Source organism: Pungitius pungitius, chromosome 3, assembly GCF_949316345.1.
Source record: "Pungitius pungitius chromosome 3, fPunPun2.1, whole genome shotgun sequence".
In the NCBI taxonomy this organism is placed as follows: Eukaryota; Metazoa; Chordata; class Actinopteri; order Perciformes; family Gasterosteidae; genus Pungitius; species Pungitius pungitius.
The window spans coordinates 17,461,099-17,475,361 of NC_084902.1; the positions used below are offsets into that span (position 1 = coordinate 17,461,099).

Here is a 14,263-nt window from a genome sequence, read left to right on the forward strand (position 1 = left end):
AAATCGGTTGTAAAATTGAGCACGTTATGGTTATTTTAAAAGTACAGCTGTCTGTGTCAAGATGGCCGCCATGTGCAGACGTTCAACTGCGTTGGCCGGTGTTACGTCCCTACTAGTTTTTGAACTACTACTGGTTTGCCTACGCGTGCGTCTTTGTGTTCTTCTAACAGCAGCAGATGTTCTCTGGCCTCTGTCACCTGATTCGCCACACTTTCGCAAACATATTGCTGAAAATGTTCAAAATGCATCAAATATCCATTGCAGCGATTAGGATTGTATAAGTGAGCACGACATCACTGCCACGTATGAAAAGATACATTGAAGAAAATATATTTATTAAAGGATCCGCACAACCTGGAATTAAACTCTGTCGAGAAAAATAACGTATTATTATTACATATTATTACTTATAAACCAGTAGGGACCTAACACAAGCAACGCGGACGATACATCTAGCCTTTATATATATCTATGGTCACGCTGCCCAGCAGAATGATGCCTTTATGGGATGTTGGAAATATCATTCAATCAGATGAAAGTAATGCAATCTTTCTCAAGCACACTTTATATACCAGCTTTTCACTCGAGATTAAGCAATTCAAACTACGTTTGACAGTTGACACAAACCTCCCAAACCTGTAATTGTGAGGTTGAATTTGAAATACTGGTAGCAACTGCTCAGTTTCTATTGCAGCTGACAAAAACGACGGGTTGTTCTTATTTTTCCAAAGTATAAAAATCAGAATCAGAATCGACTTTATTGGCCATGTATGTTTGCTCATACATAGAATTTGTCTCCGGTTACACATTGCTCTCAGATATACAAATAAACCACACATTTTACAAATATAAAAAAAAGATGAAGACAACAAAATAGAACACACAAACTAAGCATAAACATTTACTGATATGTACAATATAAATATGAAGGTGATAGTAGTCCAATATAAATATATATATATACGTTTAATCGCAACAGTGAATATTTTACCCTGTAATAACAATAGATTTACATAAGTAGATGATTAATACTCCTTCCGCCACCGTTTATGTGTACTGAACCTACACGAAACCGAACAAACATCCCGTCCTCGATTCTACAAACTCGATAGAATCTCAAACCCACGCGCTCCGTTGGAGGCGACGTCGAGACTGTAAAATCGCTGCCGTCGATGTGCACTTGAAGGCATCTTTTTTGTAAGGAGGGCGGAAGTAGCTTTCGGTCTTGGAGTAAGAGGACTCTGTTCCAGCATCGCGGAGTGACTTGTTTTCTGAACTTCGTCTGCCGTCATTTACAACGTCTATTAGTGAACTTTGTCGCTTCAGAAGTTGTGCGTGGTTTCAGCCATGACGGTGTGTTGAAAGACACCCTAAAGTTGGCGGGAGCAGGTTCGTGGGTAAGTTTACTATCCGATTTCACGGCGAATAGTGAACGCAATACACGCGCCCTTGTTTTGATCGGAGATCGTTCTGTGGTTCTTCATTAAGAAGCTTCTAGTGAAGGCAACTTTACTGAAAACAAGTCTATTCATTTCCCACGCGCACAGATAACGTTAAATAGCTGCCTTAATCGAGCTTTAAAACGATACGATTCTTAAATTCCTGAAAAGTAAAATAAATATTGATTATCAAATGCTATTACTGCCAGAAAAAGAATAATACGTTGCTACAGCAGACCGGTGGGAGTCGTTTTTCACCCTCGGTGTTTTGGGTTTTGGGTGTTTGGGACTCGGGGTTTATACGTCAGCTCTTAGAGGCCATCGGACAAAGAATTAACTGCTGTGGTCCGCCAAGTCTGCTTTGAAACACTTAACGTCAGTCAAACCGCCCGCTGCCCGCACGTTGTTTTGCGGTAGGCGTTTTTAGTTACGCAAGAACTGACTTCAGAATAAGAGCAGTTAATAATAATAATTACTGCATGACAAAATGCACGCAACTATTTAATGCTAGTGTACCAGATAAATTGTAAATGAGGAAATGGTAACGAAGATGGATACGATTTCCAATGGAATTTATAACCTGTTATATATAAAAACAAGGGAAAAAAGTATTTATAGACATGTTTTGTGGTTATTAAAGCAGTTCCCATAAGGATGTTTGAGCATATCATAACCATCTTAGTGATGCTGCTTTCATTTAGCTAAAGCGTGTCAGACCTGCATTAGCAAGCAGAGTAGCTCAATAGAGGAAGTAAGCTGCCGTTTGTGATTGTCTGCTGTACTACACCAGCCTCTTTCGTAAATCACCACAGGCCTCTTCCTTTTGCCTGACGGCAAGCAGGCAGAGAGAGAAAGTCATTGTGGCAGGGCAATAATGACGACATAATGTATGCTGATCCTTCATATAGTTATGTAACTCTACTACTACTTCTGACACCAATACTACAAACATATGCGTTACTATTTTATCGGTGAAAGGGAATACATTACCCATCAGTTCAAGACTTAATTTAAAGCCATATCGATGCGGTTGGGAGGTTTTACAATGTTCCTATATTCTAAAAGGCGTCCCTGACAGAAAAGGTTTAGCATTTAGCGTGAACATTTATTCTTATCCTTACTCCCCTATCTTTTGTTCGCTGTTATTTTTATAAATACGAAAATTAAATGTTTTCTGCCTCCTCCTGCACTGATATTATTCATCCGAGGAAAGTGTATGATTTCACATTTCACATTGTGCAAATAAAATTATACTAAAATACTGAATCATTTCAATATTTTATGCAGAGTGAATATCTTCTTCTTGTATGGGTCCGCAGGCGTCATTGATGCGGCACCGGTTCCCAGCAGAGTGGTGAGATGGCCATCGCCCATGTGGCCACCGAGTATGTGTTCAGCGACTTCCTGCTGAAGGACCAGAACCAGGCCCTCTACCGCAGCGTCCGCACCGAGCTGGCCCTAGACAAGATGGTAACCTGCGTGGCGGTGGGCCTGCCCCTCCTCTTCATCTCGCTGGCCTTCGCTCAAGAGGTGTCAGTTGGTGAGTGTGTGTGCGCACACGTGGAGTGGGGCGGGTTAACTGTAGATTTGGGTTAGGGGAATCGGGGCGGTGGTGATGTTCATTGGGGAAGCTGCAGACGCTCTATAGTATTAAAGGAGACATATCATGCCACTTGAACACGTTCACATGCTTTGAAGTAAAAAAAAAAAAAACGTTGAGCCGTTATCACAGCCGTTGTGCTCCTCCAGGGAAAAAGAAACATGTTCATGCTTGTACCTGTTCAAAAAAGAAAACTGATAGTGAACTACAGTTATCTTTTTAATAACAATCTAGATTAAACGTTATTGATCTGACAGTTGCACATGGATTTGGGTTTTATATTTGATTAGATTACATACAGTATATTAACATTTTTTATTTGCACTTTATTTGTTTCTAAAAGTGCACGCTACTTTTAAATTCATTGTTGAATTTTCATTATTGAATCATCCGATTTAAAAATTTTATTTGTTGCCCATGGCGAATGAAAAGTGAAACCTCCTGTGCTATATTTCTTCCGCTGTCGTCTTAGGTGGTCAGATCAGCTGTTTCGCTCCGACCAACTTCTCCTGGAGGCAGGCTGCTTATGTGGACTCGTTCTGCTGGGCAACCGTACACACACACACTCTACCTCTGTGGCTGCATAAGGCAGGTGTACACACACACACACACACGCTGAAACAATGTGTGTTAAGTATGATGAGGATAACATAACCTGTTTAACCTGGGTAAATGTGTGTTGTTAAGTCTGCGTATGTTGGGGCGTTTCCTGGCACGGGGCTTTCTAGTAATCACAGTAACCAACATTTTAAGGTCCAGGCTTCCTTTTGTTCATTGGAATTTTTTTTTTTAAAGATTTCTTGCCTTGAGGCTTAGTTAGGTTTTTGTCTCTTTACATTTCTAAAAAATGATCTTACTGGAGAGCCTTGGCTGACTAGCACACACACACACACACACACACACACACACACACACACACACACACACACACACACACACACACACACACACACACACACACACACACACAGTAAAGTAGAAGACCACTAACAGCCTGATTTCCGGTCCAGCTCGGGACGGCTGGGGTTAAATTCTATTATTGCACGTTCACACACATTGTGCTCCATTCTTCCTAATGTGAGAGTCTTCGCATCAAAATTCTTCAGCCGAATAGCAAGCTTCTCTCGTCCACCTGCTCTTTAAAATAATAGTCCCAAAGCAGCTTCAGACGGCCCAGTGAACACAGGGGTTTGGTGAAGACTCCGGCAGCTGATTGCATCCCTTCTTTAATGTGATTAGCTACTTACCCTCCTCCTCTACTCTCCAGTTCTTTCCTTACATTCTGCTGCTGGTGGCGGTGCTGATGTACACGCCGGCGCTGTTCTGGAGATTTTCCGCCGCACCCCTGCTGCAGTCGGACTTGGGCTTCATCATGGAGGAGCTGGACCGGAGCTACAACCGCGCTGTCACCCTGGCCAAACGCATGGCCACCGCGGACAGGTACAGGGGGATCCAGTCAGGAAAGTCTCTGCGTGTAGTGTGTGCAACGATTCAAGGGGTCCTTTGCTGCTGTTGAGTTAAAATGCACTTCTCAAAACCTATTTTATATATTATACACGTATTTATCTCCAAATCAACACTGACCCAACTTGTTGACAGAAGGGCATGCTCAAGGATAACTTTTAAAAATATGTTTTATCCACTATGGTTATGTAAAAGGGAGACACAATTAGACCTTCTGGGTAACCCTCTCAAAAGGTTTCTGCTTGATACAATGAGATTTATCCGGCTCGGTCTTAAAAAAATAAATAAATCCCATATTTTTGTCAAGTCATGTGATGTCTGAGAAACAATTTATTTTTTTCGGCTGTTTTCCCTTAATTGATTAGGACTGGTGTTTTGCATATTTCCTGTTTTGTGTTAACAGGTTAATCATCAGTTTGATCACAAACATAAAACCAGACCACACCAAAAAAAACGTTGCTTCCTTTTTAAAGATGCTCCATTTCTTCTCATCATTTTTAATTAACAAATATTAAACAAATGACAAATTCCCTCCTGTGTGTTCACTCAATGTCAATAGTCCAGAGTCTACGTGAACTATCACAATACACATCCACATAGTAGTCACAGAAAACTGCTAAAATAAAATAACAGCCTTGGCTGGGCTGTATTGTAAGGATCTCCCATCGTGCCTACGTCCAATGAGAGCTCAGTGTTGGCTTTGTAACCAATAGTGACCCCACAGTGAGACTTTAATGTCAGGTGGGGCTTGGTGTCGTTAAACTAGAATGTCGAACTTAACAATTTGGCTGTTACTAAGTCAATCTATAAAAGCACTTTCTCTCTCCCCCCCCAGCGACCCCACCGAGGGCTGTTTCAAGTACCCGCTAGTAGAGAAGTTTCTGATGACCAAGCGTTGCACGCGCTCCATGCTGCTGTACTACCTGCTGTGTCGCGGCCTGACCCTGGTCACCCTGCTGTGCGCCTGCATCTACCTGGGCTACTACCTCCGCCTGGCCCCCGTCACCGACATGTTCAGCTGCTTGCTGCGCGAGGGCCTGCTGGCCTCCGACCCGGGCGTCCCCGAGAAGGTGCAGTGCAAGCTCATCGCCGTGGGAGTCTTCTACTTGCTGAGGTAATTGGACGTTTGGTCCCCACTGGATTTAATTATTTTCATGACTTTAAACCTGTCGTACCTCCCTTCCAGCCTCGTCAACTTGGTCCTGTTCATTGCACTGATTCCTGCGGTGATCTATGCCGGCGCCCGGCCCCTCTTCCGCACTGGACACGCCCGTTTCTTAGAAATCTACCAATCACTGCCCACCGTGAGCGTCCTGCCCAACCCTACAAACCAATGGGACGATCTCTCTCTGTATCTGCTCTTTCTTGAGGAGAACGTCAGCGAACTGAAGTCCTACAAATACATCAAGGTGCGGCTAGTGTGTGTTTGAGCACGGCCTGCATCTGTCAAAGTAAAACACATTACATGTCGTTTAGCTGGCGCTTAAAATAAGTGCATTTCAACCATAATGGGAAGCGACTGAAAAGCCACAGATTTCTGTGAGTCAGCAATTCTGAATATTGACATATAATAAGCAAACGTATCACAATTTCCAAAACCTGGAATTGAACCAGGGACCTTCAGATCTTCATTCTGTCACTCACCCAACTGAGTTCAAGAGTTGCGTTTCAATGTCCAGGGATGTTCTTTCTGACTGCAGGTGTTGGAGTTGTTGAAGAGACGAGGCGACTCCTGCGGAGAGGACTTTGATGCCATAGATCTGCTGCAGACTCTCTGCCTGGTGAAGGTGGACACCGTGGATGGGAGGAAACCCGCCGGCGCTGCTGGGAAACAGGATCAAGTGAAAACAAAGGCAGCGGATTCAAAGAACAGCTGCAGCCGTCCCAACTCGTCTGCAGGAGACAAGGACGGCAAGACGGGGACTGAGATGAAAGGTGAGCTCAGGTGGGGGTCTTGTGAAGGATTTCTACTCCAATCAAATTAACTCATTGCTGTTGTAGAGAATACTTCTGTGTGGGGATTAGTTAGTGATGGTTAGAAATTCAGTTTGAGGTTATAACCATCTTTAGTTTATTATTTGGACCGAGTATGGAGATGTGAACTGATAAGGTTTCATTTTTGAAACTTTTGTTTGAAGGAACAGGCTATGTGAAGGATCAAAAATGACAAAAGAATATAAGTTAATGATTGACAGCCCATCACTAAACAACTTTAAGTTCCATTTGGGACAAAAGATGATTTGGATTTCAGGGTAGACAAATAGGCATATTCTAGTATCTATATTATTTTGTTAGTTTATTCGTAGGTTTCGGAGTCACAAGATTACTGAGATCAAGGCTGATGCCGTCGATGTCAGATTCGAATTGACACACAAAATGTGGTATTTTCAGAGCTCTCTCCGTTGATTGGTGAGGGAGAGACTCTGCGTCTGCGAGCGGTGTGACGGCGATGGAGACCTGGGGGGGAAGGGGGGGGGGGTCCATCATCATCATCCCAGCATTCACAACTCCCAGCCATTCCGTCCTCGTGGGATGGAGATCTTCGTCAACGTTGTTACTACTTTTCTTTAAAAAAATTTTTAAAAAAATCCTTTTTTTTTTTTTTAGGTAAGAGGCATAATGGAATAATGTTCTATGTTAACCTACAAACTTACATTGCACTAATACTCCAAATGCGACAAAGGCCATGAAAGCTTACATTCCCAGTATGCGTCTCATTTGGGGTCTTTACGGCGGTTTGCCTCCTCTTGCCTGCTGACCTCAGTACTTAAAACAACTGGCCGACCGAGTAATAATGGGATATATGATGTTCATGTTAGAGTATTTGGCAGGATGTGATATCAGGGATATCATTTTCCTTTTGACTTTTCCAGATCTCTGGGATAACGATGCAAAGTAATCACACCGGGTATGCTCTGTAACCATTAAAAGTAAAAGCGCTCAGATGCAGTAAAGATACTTAAAAGCTTTTAAATTGGCAGTAGCTGAACAGTTGTAGATTTAGGAAGTGTCCTAAAACTGACAATTTCCACTTAAATGTGAAGTTGAAATGGTCAAAATTGCAGACGTGTTGTTTTCTTCGGTACATTTTTATATTTTTTTACATTTGTCAATATGGGAGAATGTACTTTTATTGATATTAACATTTACAAGTCTAATGAGATTCCTCATAACTGAAAAGTGATACAACAATGCATATGAATATGTCACATTTGGGTTGTGGGTGTTTAGTTTTAGAGAAGCGTTGTCATTGATTGTATTCTGAGGAAGTGGTACAAATGCAGGATACTTTTATTGGATGCAAGATTTATTGTTCTGTTCCCAACAAATAATGTACTAGGCTTTACTTCTTAATGTCAAACATGGGTTTATATTTTCAACCTGGAAGTTGACGTTATTGTTTGAAAATCTCAGGGATTAAAATCTCCTCACGTGTAATCGTCTGTGTTTACAACTTCATCCACTGCCTGTGAATATATTGGGAACATTGAACATATGGTCAGAGCATGAATGAGCTCAGCTCTCCCTTTCACTCAGTGCTGCTGGGGGATATATCATTGCAATATTTGGGTCCCATGTCTGTGCATTAAGGGGCCCTTTTAATTAACGTAAAATCTGAAAAAAGTGATACTCGATGTGTGTTGTTTGAATCTGCTGTTGGTCATGTTTGAGATTGCTTTTCATGATCATACTTGGAGGATTGCCTGCAGTCTGAGAAATAAATACAGTACATCACTGATCACGAAACATACTGGTGTCAAAACTCGTCAGCAGTCCAGCCATGACTCTCAGGACTGTATTTGACAATGTTAAAAACAGAAAAGCTGGAATTTATATACACACACAAACATTAATAAAATCAGTAAAAGCTGGATCACTGCTGCAAACCTAGGTTGTGTCAATATATGAGGCCAATTCATCACTTAAGGAGTCCCTCTGCACTTTGATGGTGCCTTTTAATTCATGTGAGCCACACTGGGGAGCTCATGGATACAATTTTTATACAACGGTTCTGGCTGAGAGTTGTCATAGAAGCGTAGTGCCCACCCTCAGGCTGCCTCATGGTAAACATAAAGCTCTGTGAGCATCTTTGTTTGCTCTGTTCCAGGGGATAGCACTGTTAGCTACAAGCTGCCAGCTCATCTATTGCCACGTCGATGAGGAATTCAATAATATAGTCTAAATGAAAACTCTTAGGGCAAGCGTACGGTAAGCTAAAAGGTATTTCAATTTGTTTAGTAGAGAGTTAAAAGGTTATTTCCGGATCAAAGACAACTACGATTCCTCAGATGCTGGAAGTCAGCGTGATGCAATCTAGAATAACTATTTAATTAGCTAATTTATCTCTGAAATGTTCAGGAACGAGTGCAATAACTTGAACTACAAAAATTGGTCTGAGCACAGAAGCGTGTGGAACTGCAAAAAATAAGACTAATCAATTTAGTGCTCAAATTTTTTACTCAAACATGACAGCCTCTGTAACTAAAAAGAATGTGATGGTCAGCAGCTTTATTACAGAAGGCCTTAAGGTGGAACAGTCTGTAGCTGTCCCACCCTGAATGCCTTCCATCACAGGCCTTCCTTGGTTTAAAACTAGGGCCAATTCCTCAAGGTGAAGCCAGACAAATGAGCCTTTTTTAACTGCTAGAATCATTTTAGATCAAATATGTCAGCAGGCATCTTGTAAGTAATTTCAACACCATTTGCAAACTGTTAAGCATTTATCAGCCTGCAAAATGTTTTTATATTTTATCTTTTCTTGTTCAATTCCAGTCTTGTTTGTTCTGTCTGAACATTAATTGTAAAAAGATATTTAGAATTAGACACCTTACAGAGATGGTTGTAAGTACATATGGTAGTAAAACATTTTCGCATTGTGAATAAGGGTTTGAAATGAGGACTAGTCTTCAGGGTAAATTTCCAGAGGAACATTAATTCCCTCTACTCACTTTAAGGCAAAGTATAGGTTAAATAATAACAAATTTTATTCATAGTGTGCTTTACGTGGTAGGCTACTCAGACACTTTACAGTGAACGCATTTAGCACATAAACAGCAACACAAAACAAGCATATTAAAAGCAATTAAAAAGTTGTACAACTTTCCTAGTAGGTAGATTTTTATGAATCCTTCCGCATTTAGTTGGCCCGCGATTGTCTGCTATTTTTCCTTTTTTGTATATATATATATATATATATATATAAAAAAATCAGTTGCTGCTTTGTCACTCGACCTAGATTTCTTCATTCTACTTCTGTGCAATACCTCCCTGGTAAATGTCCTAATGCCAGAGGCTACTGGGTATCTACTTAGATTTGGCTCAAATCGCCTCAGTCAGTGTCAATTGTTACAGTCTGGCTCCTCGACCACAACAAATGATGGATGACTACGGCAATTTAAGGGTTTTTAACAGAAAAGGATTATTCCAGAACTATAAACCATGCTTTTCACTAGGCTTGGGTATCGTGGTTCGAGGATCGATTGGAATCGGAACTAGCTTTGCGATTTACCCGGAATCGTTCAAAAGGTTAAAATTTGATTCCTAGTTTCGATTCTCAGTCCGCCGGCACCGACAGGAAATAGAAGCCGCTGTACACCAACGAAGAAGCGTCCACCGGAAGTGTTGGCATAACAGCGCGATCGAACATGGATAGCGTGCGTCGGCGGTCCAAAGTGTGGTTACACTTTTCGAAACAAACCGAAAACTCGGAAAATTTGCAACATTTGCAGCAAAATTGTTTCATGCATAAGAGGGTGCACGTCAAATATGACTAAGCACCTCCGAGGTCGTGGAGTGGAAGTAAATGTGTGCCCCGCGTTTGACGCGCTGCCTCTTCCTCTGGCTCCAAGGGCCCATCAGTGGGAGCAAGGTAACGTTTAAGTACCTGCAGTATCATACACTCATGTGTAAATGTGTTGGTGAGGTTTCAAAAATAAAGCTCTCTTTAGGAAAGTGTACCCCTGTTAAAATATATATTAAATATATATAAATTATATATTTATAATGTTTATACAATATTCAAGTTCATAGTTTGATATTTATATTGTAGTTGAAAGCAGCACTGTTAGTAGCCCTGTCATAGTAAAGTTAATAAAAAGTTCATAGAATTAACATTGATGGAGAAGGTCAGACTATTTCCTTCAGAAAGACCCTTGGTTAGCTAGCTTATTTAAAATATCTTAAACTTAAACTTTTTTGACCCTGCCTTTTAAAAGAATCTGAAACGTTGGGAACCGGAATCGAAATCGTTCAAATTTTAACAATACCCAACCCTACTTTTCACAAGAAGGAACCAACAGTCACAGAAGGAATTCTGGTAGGCCGCAATGCACCAGGAATCTACAGGAAGAATGGGCCCACAATGCATCAGGTTGGGCGTCTCTTAAAGGATGGCTGCATTGGCCAGCTGCCTCCAATCGAGTTAACGGCCTCACCCTCCAGCAACCTGCAAGACACACACACACACACACACACACACGGTTCAACGTGGTCAACATGGTCCAAAAGAGTTGCACGAATTTCATTAGTTGAATTTGATCCCCTTCTACAATGAGCTTCACCTCCTCCTGCACCTCCTCATTCCCTCACTCTTCTACTTCCACTTTGGTTGAAGATAGGTGAGATCACCTGCTGCATGTTATAGTGCTTAAACCTGATTGGTGTATCCACAATTAAGCCGTCTTGTGTTTGCGCACCGGATATCTGTGTTTAACCAATTGGCGCATGGGTGTGGTAACAATCAGAGCTTTAAGAATTGCAAGAAAGTGACATCTTGATACTTGTGTGTGTAATGCATACAAGAGTGTGTATTATTTTGCAAACAGTGTGAGGTTGACAATGTGCAGATAGTGGCCCCATGTGCACATTCTTCTTCTAAATGACATTCCAGTGTCACAACACTGCAAACTTATCTAAATATTGAGGGACATTTTTATTCTCAGTTCACGGTCACAGTTTTTCACCAGTTTTAAAACTTAAAACCCTCCCGCCTAAACAGGCTTCAGCAGACCAGTATTATTTGGCGGAAAATAGATTTGCTGTAACAGTGTCATGATCATGTGTCCAACATGCTTAAGAGCAGGTAGTCTGCTGCAATGGTTCCCAACCCAATTCTAGCCTGACGGTATGCATCGTCCACAGCTCCAGAGGTCACTCTGAGGGTCACATGAAAGGTAACATTGTAGAAGTTAATTCATATCTGTATTGTTCTTGTCTAGTGAGAACAAATGTAAAACATTGTAGACGTCAAAATGTCTGAATGCCATACAAGTGATTTTCCCTTGACCACAGCATTTGAACAACATTATTTATCATCTGGGACCTTTGACCTCTTGCGCCTAACCGTTCAATTTAGGATGGAAGTGTGATAAACCAGAATTAATGAACCACACCTCTCTAGTCTAACCCTGACCGGTCGCTGGCGGTCCGACCGACGGTTCTGACGGCGGGGCGTCCGCACTCCGGTGGCGGACCGAACTGAACGGGCAGCCGGACACTGGCGGCGGGCATATGTGTTCGACATATGTGACCTAGATAAATAACTGGGACAGTTCAATATAATTAAATCTATGGTTTAAATACAGGTATTCTGCCACATACTGGTGGAGATGCGAACACGTTTGTGTCTCATTGCGTCTATCTTATCTCTCTGCGGCCACTGAAGCAACACAATCTGTGGACAATAAAAATCAGAGCCAAGAGCAGCGAGTGTAGTCAACTACTGCTGCTAACACATCCCGTCAGACCAGGATTATTTATTTTTATCCGTTAATGAACTTTTCTCCTCTTGTTACCCTGGTAACCGCTGTCATTGCAGACGGTTGCGTTGATTCTTACTGTGAAAAGCTACGTACTTCCGGTTTAGCGGCTACGCTTCGTATTTTCATTTTAAGGGAAAAAACACAAAAAGAATTAACGAAGTAAAAAGTTGTCAATTTGTCTCGTTTTTTGGCTCTAAACGAAGAACGAGAAAACGACTGCCCACTTCCGTTATCTCGTTATTGATTAAAAACGATAAAGGAGAAACAAGTGTCTTCGTTTTCTGTTTTTTACGGTAAAAGGGACGATCAAAAAGGTACATAGACCCGAGAGGTCTGTTTGCATCCATTTTGAAGCATCATAGGGGCAATGCTTTTCACTGTAATGTTTAATTGGTGTTGCAACACACTGACGAGAACACCCCACATGGAAAAAATTGTAAGACATATAACACATATGTCACTCAGACCGTTACAGTACTTTCATGACAGCGATCAAGTCTTCAAACTAAACAACTGCTGCTAGTTTTGTGGCAGCTCACGAGATAGCGAGGAGTGGAAAGCCGCTCGCAGATAGAGAAAACACAATGGAGTCGTTCATTCAAACATATGAGCAGCTTTTCTTAGACTTGGTTGGTGTAATAGAATATACTTTAATCTTACTTCAATACAAACTAGTCTTGTTCGATGTTTACTCTTTCATATTAGACTGCAGCTATCGGTTGGATTTATTCATTTTACAAAAATATGGGGAGAACTGAAAGCCTGTATAGTTCTATGTTTTCATTGACCTAATAATGGCAACAACATGTCTCCAATTGTCTTTATTCTTGAATTTTGGATGTATAACTACATGATTTAATGTGTATAAGCTCTGATATAAAAGCTTTTGTGGCTGCGGACAAATTTCATCTATTGGAAAATAGGGCTAGTAAAAGGTGCAGACCCCTCCACTAGGTGCTGCTGGAGGACCGGAATGCAAAGACCCAGTGGAACAGAAGGACTGAATAATAGTGATGTTTGATAATAAACAAGGAAGTCCAACAACACATAACCACAGTTCACATCACGGACCACCCGACAAATTATCTACAATTGAGATAACACGTTACCAAGCATGAGGTGAGGACCTCTTAACTGTCATTTAATCATCACTACAAACTGGAGGGAACTAGATTAATTGTTAAAGAACAGCAATTAGAAGGCTTGATCCCAAGGAGCACATTAACCTACTTCTCTCATTCTAGAGTGCATCAGTGACATTTTTCATTCAACATGTTATGAGGGGAGAGCGCGAACGCAGTCCCCCACTACCAGAAATTATGCAATCGAGATTCCCACATTTGAGGAATTCGCAGAGGTCAGCTCAACCGGAGTGCAATGGCTAAGCCTCGCCCTGGGTGAACCACCTTCTTGATCATGGTATCTCCCTTGCCAGGTAAGTATGAGTTGTACACATCAGAGTCAGGGAAGTCTTTCACACACATACCAAGCTGACCGATGGTGCTGTCCATCAAGACATCACCAAGAAAACAGACAGAGGAGCTGCAAACCCACGGGAAGATCATGTAAAGTTATAGTCACCAGGGATGTAGATTGTATACATTTTACTTCAGACATGATGCTCTTATTTCCCACGATGCATGGCTGTATTTTCACAACAAAAGCCAACCTAAAATCGCCAGCTGCATCTATTCATCTCCAACAAATGAGTGACTAGTCATCAGAAGGTTCACATGAGACAAAGCTAAACACAACTGCAATCAAAAGTTATTTGTCCCTCTTCTGGAACTCAAAGGAAAGAATAAAATAACTTAACAAATTTGGTTCTTTCATTTCAACCACTTCCTGTTTCTTGGTTTACCGCTGGTGCTCTAGCGACACACTGCCATCTATTGGTGTGGAGTAGTAATAACACCACATGTTTAGCAAATATAATTAATACAATTTAACTAGAACTGGACATGATTACCTCCATGATGACTGATTGCAGTTGTGTTGCA

General features: G+C 41.5%; 1 protein-coding gene and 1 non-coding gene across 4 annotated transcripts; one reads left to right on the forward strand and one right to left on the reverse strand.

Annotated features, from left to right (window-relative positions):
• Positions 1–1,111: 1,111 nt before the first annotated feature.
• On the forward strand, positions 1,112–8,250 carry LOC119217803 (pannexin-1-like). 3 transcript variants are annotated; one of them, XM_062561283.1, is made up of 8 exons: positions 1,112–1,397; positions 2,759–2,979; positions 3,512–3,627; positions 4,307–4,479; positions 5,339–5,617; positions 5,690–5,912; positions 6,204–6,448; positions 6,895–8,250. In XM_062561283.1, the coding sequence occupies exons 2-8, from the start codon at positions 2,799–2,801 to the stop codon at positions 6,914–6,916; spliced, it is 1,239 nt and encodes a 412-aa protein (XP_062417267.1). In that variant the 5' UTR covers positions 1,112–1,397; positions 2,759–2,798; the 3' UTR covers positions 6,917–8,250. The 3 variants fall into 3 exon arrangements, with proteins under 3 accessions (XP_062417267.1, XP_037327643.1, XP_037327634.1); XM_037471746.2 differs by having other exon boundaries at positions 1,112–1,389; positions 6,204–6,438; XM_037471737.2 differs by having other exon boundaries at positions 1,113–1,397; positions 6,204–6,438.
• Positions 8,251–13,542: 5,292 nt separating this feature from the next.
• LOC119223498 (U1 spliceosomal RNA) lies at positions 13,543–13,706 on the reverse strand. Its single transcript, XR_005120928.2, has one exon. It is a non-coding gene; the product is annotated as a U1 spliceosomal RNA (small nuclear RNA).
• Between the last annotated feature and the right edge of the window lie 557 nt (positions 13,707–14,263).

Bases quoted from the DNA above. Each gene is read 5' to 3' on its own strand.
- LOC119217803 (XM_037471746.2), top strand. From the start codon at position 2,799: ATGGCCATCGCCCATGTGGCCACCGAGTATGTGTTCAGCGACTTCCTG. The intron at 5,618-5,689 runs GTAATTGGACGT...CCTCCCTTCCAG, and splicing joins GGAGTCTTCTACTTGCTGAG to CCTCGTCAACTTGGTCCTGT. The intron at 6,439-6,894 runs GTGAGCTCAGGT...TGGTATTTTCAG, and splicing joins GACGGGGACTGAGATGAAAG to AGCTCTCTCCGTTGATTGGT.